At 42.6% G+C, this 18,661-nt stretch overlaps 1 protein-coding gene across 2 annotated transcripts in view; it reads left to right on the forward strand.

Moving 5' to 3' along the window:
- stxbp1a (syntaxin binding protein 1a) overlaps positions 1 to 18,661 on the forward strand; it is a 39,073-nt gene that overhangs the window by 16,870 nt on the left and 3,542 nt on the right. Inside the window, exons 6-19 of one of the 2 annotated variants that reach the window (XM_031277553.2) lie at positions 2,953 to 3,056; positions 4,934 to 5,082; positions 6,671 to 6,755; positions 6,964 to 7,094; positions 7,269 to 7,376; positions 7,503 to 7,563; positions 7,833 to 7,898; positions 8,284 to 8,364; positions 8,752 to 8,890; positions 10,121 to 10,230; positions 10,349 to 10,450; positions 10,868 to 10,953; positions 13,205 to 13,359; positions 14,782 to 14,939. In XM_031277553.2, the coding sequence (XP_031133413.1) occupies positions 2,953 to 3,056; positions 4,934 to 5,082; positions 6,671 to 6,755; positions 6,964 to 7,094; positions 7,269 to 7,376; positions 7,503 to 7,563; positions 7,833 to 7,898; positions 8,284 to 8,364; positions 8,752 to 8,890; positions 10,121 to 10,230; positions 10,349 to 10,450; positions 10,868 to 10,953; positions 13,205 to 13,359; positions 14,782 to 14,891 (1,487 nt within the window). In that variant the 3' untranslated portion in view covers positions 14,892 to 14,939. The remainder of the gene's footprint in view (positions 1 to 2,952; positions 3,057 to 4,933; positions 5,083 to 6,670; positions 6,756 to 6,963; positions 7,095 to 7,268; positions 7,377 to 7,502; positions 7,564 to 7,832; positions 7,899 to 8,283; positions 8,365 to 8,751; positions 8,891 to 10,120; positions 10,231 to 10,348; positions 10,451 to 10,867; positions 10,954 to 13,204; positions 13,360 to 14,781; positions 14,940 to 18,661) is intronic. The other variant, XM_031277554.2, reaches the window with a different exon arrangement.

Raw genomic sequence — 18,661 nt, forward strand, 5'->3', positions numbered from 1 at the left:
CTCCCACTTAGAAATCATGGAGGGGTCTGAAATTGTCATCGTAGGTGCATGTCCACTGTGAGAGACATAATCTAAAAAAAAAAAAAAATCCAGAAATCACAATGTATGATTTTTTTTATTTGTATGATACAGCTGCAAATAAGTATTTGAACACCTGAGAAAATCAATGTTAATATTTGGTACAGTAGCCTTTGTTTGCAATTACAGAGGTCAAACGTTTCCTGTAGTTTTTCACCAGGTTTGCACACACTGCAGGAGGGATTTTGGCCCAATCCTCCACACAGATCTTCTCTAGATCAGTCAGGTTTCTGGGCTGTCGCTGAGAAACACAGAGTTTGAGCTCCCTCCAAAGATTCTCTATTGGGTTTAGGTCTGGAGACTGGCTAGGCCACGCCAGAACCTTGATATGCTTCTTACAGAGCCACTCCTTGGTTATCCTGGCTGTGTGCTTCGGGTCATTGTCATGTTGGAAGACCCAGCCTCGACCCATCTTCAATGCTCTAACTAAGGGAAGGAGGTTGTTCCCCAAAATCTCGCAATACATGGCCCCGGTCATCCTCTCCTTAATACAGTGCCGTCGCCCTGTCCCATGTGCAGAAAAACACCCCCAAAGCATGATGCTACCACCCCCATGCTTCACAGTAGGGATGGTGTTCTTGGGATGGTACTCATCATTCTTCTTCCTCCAAACATGGTTAGTGGAATAATGACCAAAAAGTTCTATTTTGGTCTCATCTGACCACATGACTTTCTCCCATGACTCCTCTGGATCATCCAAATGGTCATTGGCAAACTTAAGACGGGCCTTGACATGTGCTGGTTTAAGCAGGGGAACCTTCCGTGCCATGCATGATTTCAAACCATGACGTCTTAGTGTACCACCAACAGTAACCTTGGAAACGGTGGTCCCAGCTCTTTTCAGGTCATTGACCAGCTCCTCCCGTGTAGTTCTGGGCTGATTTCTCACCTTTCTTAGGATCATTGAGACCCCACGAGGTGAGATCTTGCATGGAGCCCCAGTCCGAGGGAGATTGACAGTCATGTTTAGCTTCTTCCATTTTCTAATGATTGCTCCAACAGTGGACCTTTTTTCACCAAGCTGCTTGGCAATTTCCCTGTAGCCCTTTCCAGCCTTGTGGAGGTGTACAATTTTGTCTCTAGTGTCTTTGGACAGCTCTTTGGTCTTGGCCATGTTAGTAGTTGGATTCTTACTGATTGTATGGGGTGGACAGGTGTCTTTATGTAGCTAACAACCTCAAACAGGGGCATCTAATTTAGGATAATGTAAGGTGGGCCACGGCCTACCGGTGTATGTGTATCCTGATGACATCGCTATAGGCTATCATTTGATGGTACCAAGGGTATCACTGGTTGTTCCCTCATAGGTCACACAGTCACTATTCAATTCATACATTAATTCTCTCTCGGATTGTCCTGTCTCTGTTTCTTCATTCTATGTTTGTCTTACCTCTTTTCCTCATCTTTCCTCACCTCCTCTCTCTATCTCCCTCTTCTCTATATCTCCTCTCTCTGTGCTCTCTGCATCGTTGTCTGTGTCACCTCTGTCTGTAAAATAAAGTTAAAATGGAGAAAAGACAGCTAAGCACACCACATCTGTCAGGTAGCCGCTCACATTATAAGGCCTATAGGCTAGGCTAACCCTTTCAGACAAACCATTAAAATAAATTATTTAGCATGCATTCAATGTTTAGGTATCCAGTGTAAATGCTATAGCCTATCTACACCTTTTAAGTTAATTGACTTAATACTGTCTCTGTGCCAGTACCATTTCGAGAAGGGCAAGGGGGAGGGGGGACTCCCCCGTCAATCATTTCAAATGGTAGCCAGTCAGAGTAAACTAGCCCAGTTATTTCTCTAAGGACTTTATTATGTCTGGGATTTGAAGCCATGTAGCATCATCCACAATTAGTTATGAAGACATTGTACTCTAGATTGTGTTTTATTGGTGAGCTAATTATGATAAATTAAACTCTATTTCAGGCTACACCGCAAACGCGGTTGGTTAATATTATTATAATATTAACTAGCTGACTAGGGAGCTTGTTGTCACTAACTTTCAGTGACTTAAATGCCAGAGAATGCATGAAATTACATCCGGTTATTTATCTGACAATATATCCTGAATTGTACGTGTAACATGGGCTAATGGGAAAAGGTAGAGGTGACTTGCAACTTTGTGTCTGAAAGGAGTAACCTAATCAACGCCGTGGCTTGTTGAGTCAGTGGCCTGAATCTACCATGAACCAAATTAACCTCAAAAATATGAAGTTTAGTACTGTTTTCCGAGCTCACTCTCTTTGGGCTTGTAGCCGAGGCCGTTTGCTGGCATCAGGAGGAGGGCTGCTGTCTTGACGGCGCTTAAAAAAACTGGCGGATATCGATTTTTAAAATCCATTCATTACATGAGACGTGATGTAGTGTAGGCTTGTGTAGACTGACGAATCTTTGATGCAGTCTGCTGCTTCCTGCTGGCTATGCAAGAGATTGGTCAACACTGACAGTCCCATAATGCAGCGCAATATGGATAGACTTTGTCTTAGGTTTAACAACCTATGAAACTAATAATGAACAATGTGAAACTAAAACGACATAAGCTTAATTTAGAGTGGCTTAGGAACGATAGGCTATTTAGAGGTGGATAAACACTATTTAGAGGTGGGTAAACGCTATTTCCGAATTTCGGGAGGTGCGTAAATGGCCTTTAGGTGCGTTTAGCCTCCACTACATCCCTGCTAGTTTCCCAAAAAGGTCACTAGATGAATGTTTTGAGAAAGTGCAGGTAAACATCATTATCAAACATCATAGGTCAATGAAATATGTCGAAAATTAATATTTGAAGATATTATCTGGACCAATGAATCAGAATCCCTCTATGTATAAACATGTCTGCTATTAATTCAAATACATCTTTTCTCAATCTTACCTTTCCAGCCTGCCCTGATCCTCTCTTCAATGAGCTGGTGAAGAGCCGCGCTTCCAAAACCATCAAGACTCTGACAGAGATCAACATCGCCTTCCTGCCCTACGAGTCTCAGGTAAACATCCAGCTGTGTGTAATGGTGTTGGGTAGTGACGGCTACTCTGGCAGTGTTAGATAACCTCAGGGATGCGGCTTGTGCAGGTGCGTCCACTTTCACAAAGATTTCTGAAAAAGATTTAAAAATAGAACCATGGGGACAAATGGCTTTTAGTGAGCCTAAACAGAGCTTTACACCCCTGGAGTGTTTTATCATTCATGTCATTATTCAACGTTCTTTTCTCCTCTAAGCAGGCAATGACTGAAAGCTAATTTACTTTTACTGTTTGTTAGTGACTGAGTAAAAACCAGAGAGAGAGAGAGAGATCCAGAGATAGAAAGCTTGATTTTGAGTAGCGAGAGATCGATTAAGACAGGTGGGAGGAGAGAGATGCTGCAAAGGACACAGCCAGGAATAGTAACAGGGAGGTTAATGGCTGTTAGAGGCAGGGATGGATGAAAAAAAGATCGAGAGACTCACACACTAAGGTGGTTGCTTGGCATAATGCTGCTGACTCAGCAGTCACTCTGTTTACTGCCAGACGGTTCCAGAAAGACTCACATTGTCACATCACCTTCCCTTCCACCTGCTTCTGCACTGTTGCTATATTTCCAAATTCCTGCCTGCATCACGTTTTTCCTCCTCCCTCCCTCCCTCTGGTTTTTTTAGCCCGCCATTCCTCCACACGTGCCTCTGCACGTTGCTTGTGCTTTCTCTGCTCACTGCTCTCATCAAGCTTTTTATTTTGTATTCATATTCGTATTTATTCCTATCATTCCTCCAACCATATTTTTCCTGATTTCCCCCCCCCACCTCTTTCTTTCTCCCACATATCTCCTTCTCTCCATCCTTCTCGCTCTCACTGTCTGAAGATGCAGCTTGGCCCATAATGCTTTGCTGTCCTCCTGTCTACTCTGATTAATTCAGAGTCAGTGGTTTTCTGCTCCAGGCAAAGTGCTGCCTCACAGCCCCGCCCACAGGTTGATGCTCTCGTCCTATTGGATGAGTCAGGATCCACACAGCAGGCGGTAGCCAATGGTAGCCGAGCTAACGTAGGGACCATTCTGCCAAGCAGAAGTGTGGACATGTGACTGTAGACAGATGGGGTGGGAGGAGGGAGTGGTAGTGAGTGATGCAGGAGAGGACAGAGAAGAGGAAAGTAGAGATGATGAGAAGAGAGAAGGCACAGAAAGAGAATGGGAGATGAGATGAACAATGAAATGAAATGAGGAGGAGATGAGATGAGAGGACGAAAAGAGATCGGATGGAGGAGATTAAACATGAAACGGTAAAAGAGGAAAGGGGACAGAGGAAAAAGGGTTTAGAGAGGAGATGAGAGGAAAGAGAGAAGGAAGCAAGGGCATTAAAGGAGAGAAGAAGAGAGGAGCGGAAACGGCAGGAGAGGAAAGAGAAGAGAGAGGATATGCAGTGGAGGAACAAGGCAATGACAGAAGAGAGGAGATAAGCAAAAGGAGAGGAAATAAGGAAATGAGAGAGAAGAAGTGACAAAGGAGAAGAGATTAAAGGAGTGAGACTTTAGAGGATGAACAACAGAAAGGAGATAATGGAAGAGGAGAGAATATGTTAATCTGCTATGTTTGATATTATAACACCTCCAGCTCGTTTCTCGCAGCAAGATAACATGCTGCGTGTCCACGGTGACCTGCTGTATTTTACACAGAACAGTTCACATTCTCCATGATAATCCGTCGTCATGATCACATCAGCTTTTACATCAATAATCAGCCTTTACATCGTGAAAACCGTTCCTGTGCACATTACATTAGAAAAGTGTAGGAAGATGGAAAAGTTTAAATCAACGAAAATGGAAAGGCAAGAAAGTGTTGTTGCTGAAACAAAGTTTAAGTTGTGTGTGTGTGTGTGTGTGTATATAGGTATACTCTCTGGACAATCCAGATGCCTTCCACAGTTTCTACAGCCCCCATAAGACCCAGCTGAAGAATCCGGTGATGGAGAGGCTGGCTGATCAGCTGGCCACACTCTGTGCCACCCTGAAGGAATACCCTGCTGTCAGATACCGAGGGTGAGCAGCACCCTCAGAAACGGAGGCAGCTGTGGGTACAGGCTGGTTTCCAAAACAAAAGGCATTTTAGCAGTCAAGGAAATGGCTCATTTGTGCGAGAGGTGTTAAAGCTAACCATGGGTGATTATATTGAGGATGTTGGTTCCTACTAGGAGTGACATAGTGATAGTGAAAGATTACATTTTCAAACAAATCACACTTTTGCTCCTAAAAAGTAAGGAACAACAGCTATTTATCACATTTATTTTCATAAACAAGTTTAGGAGATCTCTTAAGTTGGTTATGAGGAGTACCTTTTTAGTCTCCCAGATGGCTAACTAATTTGTTAACACTCAAAAAACTACAGATGTCTCCTCTATTATTGTGTCTACCTTATCTATGATATCCAAGTATGCTCTTCCTGTTATCTCTGCGGTCATAAAAACATCTACACTGGTCAGCCCTCTCTGTCCGCTGTCAGACCTCTGCCAGGCCGGTGACTTTTGACCTGCGATGGTCGAGGGCTTGAGGGGAAATGGTGTTCGTTAAGAGCTACTAAAAACAGAAATATAAAAGATCCCCTCCAGACATACTGTAGCACATATAAAAATACCCTGCTTGGAATAATAATTTGTATCTGATTTGTTTTTTTCACAAAAGAGTTCAATTCCCTCGTTGAAATTCTTAAAATGATAAAATAAACTCTTTGAATTTGTTGGAATCTATGACTATGTTAAAGGAACACGCCGACTTATTGGGACTTTAGCTTATTCACCATATCCCCCAGAGTTAGATTAGTCCATACATACCCTTCTCATCTCTGTGCGTGTCGTAACTCTGTCTGACGCCCCCACCGCTAGCCTCACTTAGCCCAGATCCTGGAGGTAACCGGCTCCAACTAGTCTACTGCTCCCAATAAGTGACAAAATAACACCAACATGTTCCTATTCACATGTTGTGATTTGTATAGTCACAGCGTGTAGAAATAACAAGGTCACATGAGACACAGCCATCTTCTAACCATATACATACTGGGAACTATATTGTCAGAAGGCAAAGCACTGCTACTTCTGCTACTTGGGTGGAGTGATTTGCTCGCAGCACACGAGAAGCCCCGTGGTGAGGAGCAGAGAGTAACTACGGTGCTTTTCAGGTGTTGCGCTAATCACTCCGCCCAAGTAGCAGTGCTAAAGTCTCAATAAGTCGGCGTGTTCCTTTAATGTACAGAGAAACCTTGTCCGTTCAGATGATTAGTGTAAAAACAGATTTCAAACTCTGTTTGATGTGCACAGTGAAGCCTAAACATCCAAATGAAGTAACGATAAGAAAGTCATATCTTTGTGCAGAGAGGACTTTTTTTTCACCAGAGCTGTTATACACATTTCTGTCTCAAATGCTCTCAAAATGTATTTTTTCCCAAAAATATTGTTTTAATGTTTTCCTCTATATTTTCTTTTTTTTTTGTCTCCTCTGTTTTGCTTGGACATCTGTCTTTGTGTCTGTCTCTCACTTCTTTTCGCTTTTATCTGGCTTCCTGTCTTTCTGTCTCCCTCCACATGCTTTCAATTGTCTGACCACCCACCCATCTTACTCTCTGTCATTCTGTCAGCGAGTACAAGGACAACGCCACCCTGGCCCAGCTGGTTCAGGACAAACTGGACGCCTACAAGGCTGATGACCCAACTATGGGAGAGGTGGGTTCAGGACAATACATTTTTTTTTGTCCCCCTGTATTCCTGCTAATGATTTGTTTTGTTTTTGTCTCATATGTATCTAAATAGTTAGTTGCAGAGTTTAATTCTACATTACTTTTAATGTACTTCAAAATGATAATACTGTATGTGTAACATCGTATGTGTTTGCTTATCGTATCGCTCATTTCATTCCTGTATCTGTTTGTAGGGTCCAGATAAGGCTCGCTCACAGCTGATCATCCTGGACAGAGCGTTTGACCCCGTCTCTCCTGTCCTGCATGAGCTCACCTTCCAGGCCATGGGCTACGACCTGCTGCCCATCGAAAACGACGTCTACAAGTAGGAAAAACACAAATGACAAACATGATCACTTTAGAGGGCAGTGTTTCCATTTGAATTAAGGTCTAGGTTAAAGCTGCAGCAGCCAGAACGTGTGTATAAAATATTCATGTCCGCTTCAATCAATTCCTAAATGAGTGTCTTTCAGTCAGGACGTGTGTCTCTTTTCTTCAGGTATGAGACCAGTGGCATCGGAGACTCCCGTGAGAAGGAGGTTCTGCTGCACGAAGACGATGACCTGTGGGTGAGCCTGAGACACAAACACATAGCAGAGGTGTCCCAGTGAGTACTTTCCTTCCTACTTCTTAAAGCTCTTCACTCAGTCTTTGGATACTGACTTATGCGATATAACAACTTTTCTCTCTCGTCTTAACCGCTTCTCCTTGCCCGTTTGTGTTTCGTCATTAGGGAAGTGACGCGCCAGCTGAAGGAATTTTCTGCCAGCAAGAGGATGAACACTGGGGAGAAGGTAAAGAGGAAGTGTTGATTTACACGGTCTGAACATAGGGTATTGTCAAGATTTCGGTCCTATAGCGTTACTCAGCATGGTGGAAGATGTCTTTAATTCTTCTCCTCCTCCTGAAAAAAAAAAGGGGTATTCGGTGCAGGGTGTGTTCACTAACTTTTATGTGAAGACACATTTTAAAGGAATAGTTGTACATTTTGCAGAAGCTGTCCTGCTAAGCCACTGCCACTCTCACATCCTGATATCGCACTCTTTTCCTTTTGTTTCAACAGACCACAATGAGGGATCTGTCCCAGATGCTGAAGAAGATGCCTCAGTACCAGAAGGAGCTCAGCAAGGTGTGTGTGTGTGTGTAGTAGTGTGTGAGAGGTTTCATTACATTACATTACATGTCATTTATCTGACGCTTTTATCCAAAGCGACTTACAATTACTATATATCAGAGGTCGCACGCCTCTGGAGCAACTAGGGGTTAAGTGTCTTGCTCAGGGACACATTGGTTGATGTATCGCAGTGGGAATCAAACCCGGATCTCCCACACCAAAGGCATGTGTCATATCCACTGCGCCATCACCACCCAGCACCCACATACACCCAGTTTCCTGTGTGTGTGTGTGTGTGGGTAGGTGTGGTGAGTGTAGTTGTGTGTGTGTGTGTGTGTGTGTGTGTGTGTGTGTGTGTAAATGTGTATGCTGCTGACCCGGTGTGTTTTGTGTTTTCCAGTACTCCACTCATCTGCAGCTGGCTGAGGACTGCATGAAGCATTACCAGGGAACAGTGGACAAGCTGTGCCGTGTGGAACAGGTGAGAGGGCACCAGGGAGAGGAAGGTAAAGGATAAGAGAGGAAACAATAAAGGTAAAAAACAAGCGAGGAGAAACAGGGGGGAAAAAACAAGAACAGAGGATAGAAGGAAATGAGGAGATGAGATGAGAGGAAAGAAAACAATTAAAGAAGAGTTGAGCATAGTGAGTAGTGCTAACTGATCAAGTTAGAAACGATGATCAAACATTGACATTTTTCATACAGTTTAAGTTCCTTGCACACAGATAAATTACACAATTTCTGAATTCCTCAGTAATTGATTTTCAGTTATTAAAATGGCTTTACAGTCCCTGGAAATGTTTGTGAGGGTTTTAAAGGAGCATTTAAAATGACAAACATGAATTGATACCTGAGTTGCGTGTTGCAGGATCTGGCTATGGGCACAGATGCTGAGGGAGAGAAAATCAAAGACCCCATGAGGGCCATCGTGCCCATCCTGCTGGATGCCAACGTCACCACGTATGACAAGATCCGCATCATCCTGCTCTACATTTTCCTCAAGAATGGTAAGGAGGAGACTGCAGGCGACATAAAGAAACCCAATCTAAACCTATCTAATCTAGCTTAATCTGTTTGGTTGAATTACTGACTACAAGGCCTGCACGATTCGGGGAAAAATATGAATCACGATTTTTTTTGATATCATGATTCTCTGCCACAATTTTTTTCCTCACGAACACACACACATGAACCATAACAAAACAAATTGGCAGTACCAAACAGATTTTTTTTTTGCACCTATAGCACATTGCGCATCCCCACACGCCTGTAAACATAGAGGCTTCAATGAATAAAGAAAATAAAGTACACACTGGCCATTTAAGTACAGTAGGCTACCAATATTGACATACAACACATTGAACTAAATATGCTCCTGATACAGGCTCTATCTGAACTCCTTGAACACGTCTTTACATAATTAAAACATGTCAATGTCAAATGCTTTCAATAAATGAATTGGAGAAAAGAAGAAAAAAAACAATCGCGAACGGGTGAATCGAGATCGCGATTTTATGATGATTTATCGTGCAGCCATACTTACTACTCACCTACCTACCTACCACTGAGTATATGTATTTCTTTACTTTATACGTATGTTGGAATGCTAAGAGATGCTCAGAGTACAGGGAATTTAAACTGGTAACTCACTACACAGTTGTTGTCTGAAACTGAAACATCATTATTTCTATATTTTTTTTCTTTCACTTTTCTTATTAGAAATAAAAAACAGCTTTAAATTAACCAACAAAACAATCACCTGCAGTACAATAGGAACCACATTGCTACTGGTGTGGCTTCATCACTCATTAATATCTACTAGCTAAAGAAAAAAATTAACTTCACTATTTCAGTACAAGTCTGTAGAATGAGTGAGTCCATTCACATGATACAGATACAGAAACATGACTGAAAGGGAGCCTGTAAAAACCAGATACCCCCTCAGGTCAGACGTAACCTGACAGTTCTGCACAACTATAAAAAGCTGGTATATTTAGGCAGCACACAGGAAATATAGTGTCAATTTTAAGTTTTAATAAAAGGATTTTATTGTTGCACTCAAGTTACAAAAACATGAATTCCCCTTTATCCCAGAACAAGCTTAACATATTAAATGTAAACAGACAATTTTATAAGATATAGTTTGCCAATAGTTTGATGTGTGTGTGTGTGCGTGTGTGTGTGTGTTTGTGTGTGTGTGCGTGTGCGTGTGCGTGTGCATGCGCGTGTGTTTTCAGGCATTACGGAGGAGAACCTGAACAAGCTGATCCAACACGCTCAGATCCCCCCTGAGGACAGTGAGATCATCACCAACATGGCACACCTGGGCGTCCCCATCGTCACAGATGTAAGATCCTCCCTGGGGTGCTGGTCTTCTTCGTTTTTTTCTTCTTCTTCAAACAGGGTGAAAGAAATCTGGTGCTCTTTTTCTCTCTCACCTCCTCGTCTCTTCTTTTCGTCACTAGTCCACCCTGCGCCGAGGAAAGAAGCTGGACAGGAAGGAGCGTGTGAGCGAGCAGACGTATCAGCTGTCCCGCTGGACACCACTGGTCAAGGACATCATGGAGGTGCGCTTGAAGGGCTGCAATCACTATTTGACTTATCGTGTCATGTGTTTGCGTGTTTTTCAAGACAAAGAAGGCTTTATTTAATCTGCCGTTCAAGCAAACCTAAATTAAAGGTCCAAAAACAAACAGATGAATGAATCTGAGCAGAATTATTTGCTTTTTAGTCCATGTACACCCACAACAACCTTCTTCAAACATCTGTTTTTCCAGCCTGGTTGTCATCAACTATATTTAGCCCCTTATTTGTGCTAAGCCAATTCTCCAATGGACCTCCATGATGGAGCCACACATAGTTGCTAAGAGATGTGACACAACTTTGAAGCCCCTATTGAAGTGTGTGTGTGTCTGTGTGTGTGTATGTTTAAGGCAGACAATATTGCTGACAGAGATCTGCTTTGTCTTTTTGTCCTCCTGCAGGATGCTATTGAAGATAAGCTGGATACCAAGCACTACCCCTACATCTCCACCCGCTCTTCCGCCTCCTTCAGCACCACTGCAGTCAGGTACACACACGTACACACACACACACACACACACGCATGTATATGTACTGTATACATACACAAATATATATCACCTTTATTTATTCAGGGAGGGCCAGTTGAGAGCAAGCTCTCTTTTCCAATGACGCTCTGATTACATATACATAATAATAAATTACAATACATATCAAATTACACAGTAATCATTAAAGATGGAAAGTGCACATGCACATTCAGAATGCATGGGCTCGTGAAGAAGGCATTTAGAGTGATTAAATGGAATCAGGCTGTTCAATTTCAACGGGATCTTTAGGTTATTTCATTCACATGGAGCATAATACTCAAATGCAATTTTGCCTATTTCTGTCCTAACATATGGCATATTTAGGACCAAGTAATTATTAGTACGAGTGCCATAGTGACACAACTTAAAATCAGCAAGCTTGTTTATAATACATGTAGTTTTTTAAGCAAGGCTTTGTAGATAAATAGAATGCAGTGTTGCTCTTTTCTCAGAGCCAAAGACGTTCAGCCTACATTCTGATATGCAGTTTGGCCTCTCATTGCATGGTAAATTAGAAAGACAGAAATGGTGGTATAAAATCAATAGTAATTTGGGAAGGGAGATGAGTCTAGCGGGTCAATACTTGAGAAAAATTGAAAGCTTTGAAACTGATGACTTTGCATGTTTTGAAATGATCCGCAGTCATGAAAAATGAAATATCAGCAAAATTTACATGACATCAATACTGGGTAAAACATTTTTTTGTTTTGAAAGACGAATCAAAGACACGGCTGAAATGTTTTCCTCAAAAAATGGATATTGACCTGGTTACAAGTCATCAATGTGTCCAACTACATTTGCACGTGTGTGTGTGTGTGTGTGTGTGTGTGTTAGTTAGTCTATGAGGGGGAGGAAAGAAGCCACATTGAGCCCCACTGATCCTTACACTCCAGTCTGTGTGGAAGCTGCTGGTGTGTATTGATTCAGCATCAAATCCTCTCCTGTTACAAACTGATCGGCCTCATTAGCCGTCCCTCCTCCACACATACAGACACACCCAGACCTGAGGATCATGTTGGGAGACATGTGGCTGAGTCAAAGGAAAGCTACGCAGATGCAGATGAAACCTCTAATGTTTAAGTGTGATCTCATGTATGTAATGTAAAAATTTGGTTTCATCTTAGCGTTTCAGTTCCCAATTCAAAGTGTCTATATTTTGCCTCACCATCCTTCCATAATATTGGCGGTTAACATAAGAGTATAAGAATTAGAAATGCTGCATTCATTTCTTGATACCACTTGGCATCACATGTGCAATTTAAATCATAAATGTAGAATATTAACACTTTAAGGGGCTGTACTCGAAATACTGAAAAGACAGCACACTGAGATTGCCTCATTTGGCTCTCACAGACCATCCACAAATACATGAAAAAGCCATGTTTTATCACGGCCACATGCACTAACATGCACGCAGCCGGACCGGCTATCAAAACAAAGAACAGAGAAGCTCGGATTATGACACACACAGAGGGAGTGTGACTTCTTCTCTGTTCCACTATATCTTTACAGAGCAAATAGTTGTTTGCTGCTATATTAATGTTCTGAATGTCGAGTACAGAACCTTTGAATCAAAGATACCCGCTATCTTTATCAACTTTTATAAGCTAACTTTTACCAAGAGCACTGTACTTTCCTGCCTTAGCGTTTATTAATGTTCAGTTGTAGCATTTTTTCCTTGTCACGGGGAATCATCATACGTCAAAATGATTGATATTTTTCCTTGAGCAGCGTCTGCAGGCTGCAGAGCTTCCTGCCAGGGTGCGAGAAGCCTCCAACAAGCCAGGAGAAGTCGTATGTAGCCTGAAAGGAAACAGAGCCTGAGAAACACATGTTACCCTGGAAGTTACCCTGTCAATGCAGGGCAACTTTTTTTTTTTAATTATCTCAAATTATTGTCGCATCTTATTTATATCAGCTGGACAATGAAATTACGTTTTTTTTTCCCCATTTGTCATTTCACTCAAACTAGCTTAAAATGTGGAGATGACAGAATTGTTTGTCCCTAGAAATGATTCCCCTGGATGGACAAAAAATTGACATCTTTGTGTCCATGAAACATCATCCATATTTTGGAAATAATTCTCAGTTCACAAAATACTGTTATGAGAGGCCGGGGGAAAGAATATTGGGATGCCAAGATCAGGACAAAACAAGCTATACTAAACTGAAAATAACATGACCCTGTTTTCCCTTCTGCACTGGCAGTGCTCGGTACGGCCACTGGCACAAGAATAAGACACCCGGAGAGTACCGCACTGGCCCACGCGTCATGGTCTTCATCATCGGAGGCGCGTCCTTCAGCGAGATGCGCTGCGCCTACGAGGTCACACAGGCCAATGGGAAGTGGGAGGCCATCATTGGTGAGTAGTGCAACAGGAGGGGCCAGTGGGAGCAGGCCGAGAGCAAGAACAAGGGTTATATTTTTAGGTTGCAGATGTGGTCACGCAAAAAATACACCCACGACAACCTTAAAGAGTAACTCAACACCGCCAGTGGTTTAACTTCTTACCTTGCTGCAGTGATGTACTGTCCAGGTGTACTTCAGAATCACAGCTGACCACAACTATCAGTGATGCAGAAACAGACTTGAAACCTTCAACCTGACACGGGCAGTAAATCGCTGCTTTTCATCCGGGTCTCTAAGCGGAAACAGGTTTTATAGAAAGTGTGATAGCTGATAAAAGCTGCAGGGGCCACATCCTTAGAAGCATCTTCAGAGCACTGTGTGAGGTTTGACCAGCAGCTGCAGGTTCAGTCGGGCCTTCAGGTCCTCGGCAGCGCACAGAAGAACAAAGCTTCTGAACCGGGACACAGCTAAAAGTTCAGTGCATAAAAAAAAAGAGATAAAGCTCTTTACTGTATGACACATTTGACCTTATATCACTCTGCGTTTTTTCTCAAAGCATGGGGTAAAATGAATTGACCTTTTGCCGCTGTAATGCCAGTTTTTAAGAATGACTTTCTGGAATTAAGTTGCACTTTGTTGAAGCAAGCAGTAAGATGATTATAAAAAAAGTTCAGTTTTTTACAAAATTATATAAAAAAGCGACAACTGACAATCCTACGCTACCTCAACCCACTGGCAAGCTAAACTTAATAAATAAAAATAATCAATACGAGACTAAATATGGTTTGATATTCTGGGTTGACATTTATTGAGGCATCTATGAATATAAAAGCTTTCCTTTTTAAAAATGAAACCTCAGGAATTGAAGTTGAGGTTTTGCAAACAGAAGCCAATCCCAAAGCCCACAACAATCACAGTCCCACTGAAGCAGTTTAAGACTGTGTGAAGTATGTGGAAGGACTAGCAGCAGACAGTCGCTACAACCTGCCTATTGTGTGCAATGTGTTATGTTAAAGTAGCCCTTTATGTTATGCCCCTGTGAACTGTTTGTGTCTTAAAGCTTTGTGTTCTAAGTGGGAAAGTGTCTTGTTAGTTCCTGTTATGCTCTGCTTCAGCTGTTGTCTTTAAAAACAACTGTTGTCTTTAAATTGCAGCCACGCCTTGTCTTTTTCTGTGTCTGTGCGTGTTTAATGTCTGTACAACATGGCGAGTGTGTGTGTGTGTGTGTGTGTGTGTGTGTCTTTTATGTCTGTACAACATGGTGTGTGTGTGTGTGTGTGTGTGTGTGTGTGTGTGTGTGTGTGCGTGCGTGCGTGTGTGCGTGCGTGCTGTACAGGTTGCTTGTTTTTAACCCTTTTGTTTCTGGAGCGAGTGGGGGAGGGGCCGTGGCATGTGCTGAGAGACGAGTGGTGAAGCCGCCTCTGTTCCTCCACAGGTGCCACCCACATGCTCACCCCCACCAAATTCTTATCGGACCTGCAGCACCCCGACTTCCGAGAGTCCACTAGGGTGTCCTTTGAGGACGCAGAACCCACACCCGAGTGAGGCAGAGACAGATTGGGAGGGAGGGAGAGAGAAATCACACTGAAAAAAGTAAAGGCAGCCGCACAAAGAAGCCCTTTCTGAACCTTCGCAGCACAAGGGCTTCCTACTTGTTCCTCCTCCTTGTTTTATGTAACTCCACCCTCCTCCTCCCCCCCGTGTCCCTCAGGGATGGGCACCCCCCGACCTTTCCTCACTGCATGGACCGCTCTAGTCCCTGTATACTGTAGTCTATCAGATGTAGACCCCACAGGAAGGCTGAATCCAAATGTCTGAATTCCACCCCACCCCAGGATGCTCGGGGTGCAGACTAGTGCTGGAACGGATGATTATTTTTATTGTGGATTAATCAGTAGATTATTTTCTAAATGAATCGATTAGTTTTTTGGTTTATAAAATGTCAGAAAATGGTGAGACATGTTGATCAGTGTTTCCCAAAGCCCAAGACGTCTTCAGTTGTCTTGTTTTGTCCACTACCCAAATAGTCATAGAGGAGTGAAGAAATTAGAAAATATTCACATTTAAGAAGCTTGAATCAGAGAATTTAAACTTTTTTATTCATAAAAAATGACTTAAACGGATTAATCGATTATCAAAATAATTGGCAATTAATTTAATAGTTGACAAGTTATCGATTAATCAATTAAGCTTTGCAGCTCTAGTGCAGACTTGACCAGACGTGGCTGATTTAATTACCCACAATTAATTGAAATAGGAATGTGACAGTGTTTGTTTTTTAAATCGTATGCATAAAAATATAAAACTTGTAAATATATATGAAACACAAGTATGATGAGATTACATGCATCACGTAGAAACAATAGTTCATAATTTAATTATATACAGTAACATTGGTCTTAGAATAAAGTTGTTGTATATACTACAAGTGTTGCTGGAGTTTTAACCTCTTTAGACTTCTTTCCCTCTCCATGCACCTGAGAAGTAGGGGAAGCTGTGCCAGAAACCCCTGACTCTGCTTCGTCTGTGTAATACTGTAGAAATGTATAGAAGAAAAAGATAAGATGCATCAAAAAATAATGCAAGCAAGGCCCGTCTTATCAGAGGCGTACGTAGGCTCGACACGACGATGCCGAGCACGTCGCCGCGCAGGCCGAAGGGTGGATGTTTGGATTGAGCCCAAGTAGAGTCTGTGCTGAAGAGCGGCCATGTCTGAGGGGGGTCGTGGCCCCATCCCTGCTGCCTCCTCCCATCATCTCAGCCGGGTGGATTAAATCGCCCGACACAGCCCACCCAAAGGCCCCTTGAGCCTGTTGAACACTCACCACGGATTTAATCTACCCCCGAGATCCATCTTTATCAGTTTTTACTGTCTGATTATTTTTGTAATTAAGCCTTTGCAAAGACAATCACTTTGATTTGTTACTGGGTTTTCCTTATACGGACAGGTCCTTGAGTTGATCCTCTCCTTTCTTCCTTGTGTGTGTGTTTTTTTTTTTCTTCTTCTTTTGACTCCCAGCCCTCGAACTTTCTCTCAGCCCGCCATCACATGCTCACATGGCTCACGGCTCGTCCGCAGAGGGTGCTGAATATTAGCAACAGATCACCTTTATTACGATAATACTTTCAGGGTGCTGACACACGGGGCAATTGGGAGGGCAACGTAGACTGGAAATAGTCGGGTCACAATAATCCTTTCAGAAAAATTCTGTTTAGTTGGCCAAAAAGTTGCCCTTTGTATCACTGCCTCTATGATGCCTCTCTGCTGACACATAGTCTGGGAATGTAGCAATGTTCCACCCATAGAAATAGAATGAGAGTAGAATGGACATTAAACCGTTTGCCATGGTCAGTTGACCAGTTCAAGAGAAAGTGGCGGTTGTTGTTAGTTGCTCTGGTGATAACACACACAAATGCATGCTCTTGGGGATAATTAGACTTAGACTTCTCTTTATTGATCCTTTTGGGATGACTCCCGCAAGGAAATTAGATTTCCAGCAGCAGATTTTAGCAGTTTACAAAACAGAATTGTTGGGTCTCTGTAAATTACTAAGTGTGTGGTCTAGACCTACTCTTAGCCTTAAAGTCCCTGACACACTAACCCGACGGCCGACCGTTAAGGCAGTCGGACTGATCAGTCGGCTCCCCGAGGTCCAAAAAGTGCCTCAGAACACACCGAAGCGACGCCGACTTGAGGGTGTAATACGTCTCTATAACGGCAGGCGGCGCTAATCTGTATTGTCGCCCAAAAATTGAAAACCGGCAGCTGATTGGACGAACGTGTCACGTGGGTCTGGTTTCTCCGGAAATTCAAAGTCATGGCGGCTTGCTCAGAATACAATCTCATATTTTACGAAATTAGTTCACCGAAACGTGTTTCTGAAAACATTTTAAGCGAGAAATAGGCCATGCAGTTGCTGAATCTGTCTTCATTTCAGATCGACAAAGGTCAGTTTAAAAGATTTTTGTCAGATTTTGAGAGGCTTAGTCACGCTCATCCCGCTTGTCATTTCCGGGTTAGCACTCCACCAATCAGATTGGTCATTGAGTCCGACTGCCCGCCCTCCGACGCAACATGCCAGGTCGGCCAAAATGAAGGCCGACAGCTCCTCGGACGGACGAAGGCACGGAACACACCGAACAGACTCGGGTCACTGACCTCGCCAGACTGTCCGACGGCCGATTATCGGCTTGGTGTGTCACTACTAAAGCTTACTAACAGAAATATGAAGCAATTAATTCTAGCAATCCTCAATTCCTCTCTAGCAACAAGGCAACACAGGCAGTGCACTAGAGACGCCTCTTCACGCCACGTTATACTCCTCTGCTCGTTTGTCGCAAAACCTCAGCGAGTCCGTGACTTTCCTCAAGCCGGTTTATACAGAAGGTCACAGTTCTTTGCGATGGCAACGGTACACATAAAAATGGCCGCTCTGGCCATTCGGCTATGTTGTTTTGAATGGGAATGTCTGTTCTACTCTCATTCTATTTCTATTGTCCCACCTGATATGCTTTAGCAACTTAATAAAAAGTGAAGATGCCGCATATGTCTGAACAGCTGCCACTAATCCACCCCTCCCCTAATGTATGTGTTTATCTCTTTATAAACTCATCCTTTACACCAGCCACTAACAGACTATTAGTTTTCAGCGTGTTGGTTCAGGAACACACAAATAGGCTTAACAGTCCTTCTTTGTTAGTTATTTTTATTAACACAAAATGTTTTGAGGTTTTTAATCTGCATCTGGGTCATTTTGCAGCTGTGCAGATTTAGCAGGATTGCTCAAAGTTGATATATATATATATATATATATATGACTGCTGTAAATGTGTTGGAAGCACAATGCATTCAGGAGTTATGGCAGTTTATTTAAACTGCAAGAATGTAATGGTAATAATAATGGTATGAAAGAAATATGGAAAAAAAAGAACTTTTGGAGTCATGTCTTCTATGCTTCGATAGAGAAGCTGTAAGCCAAAAGGTTTAGAGCTTCGTTAAATGACCGCACGGTGGCACTATCTGCACCAAAACCTGACCAGCTCTTCCTCAGACTACGGCTTGGCTTCCACCAAATGTTATTGCCGTTTAAACAGTTTTTTTTTTTTGAGAAATCCTGCTAACAAACACATGGCAACTAACAAACACATGGCAACATTAAAAAATCTTTGGCGGAGGTCATAAATAATACCTATTTGCATAAATGTCAATGACCACCTTATTGCTTATTTCTGTAAATTATTAGCAAGGCTATTTTTGAGCACGCATTCACCCACTGAAGATTGATATTGCAGTCCTGGGCATCCATCTCATTCCT

Source organism: Sander lucioperca, chromosome 14 (genome assembly GCF_008315115.2).
Source record: "Sander lucioperca isolate FBNREF2018 chromosome 14, SLUC_FBN_1.2, whole genome shotgun sequence".
Lineage (NCBI taxonomy): Eukaryota > Metazoa > Chordata > Actinopteri > Perciformes > Percidae > Sander > Sander lucioperca.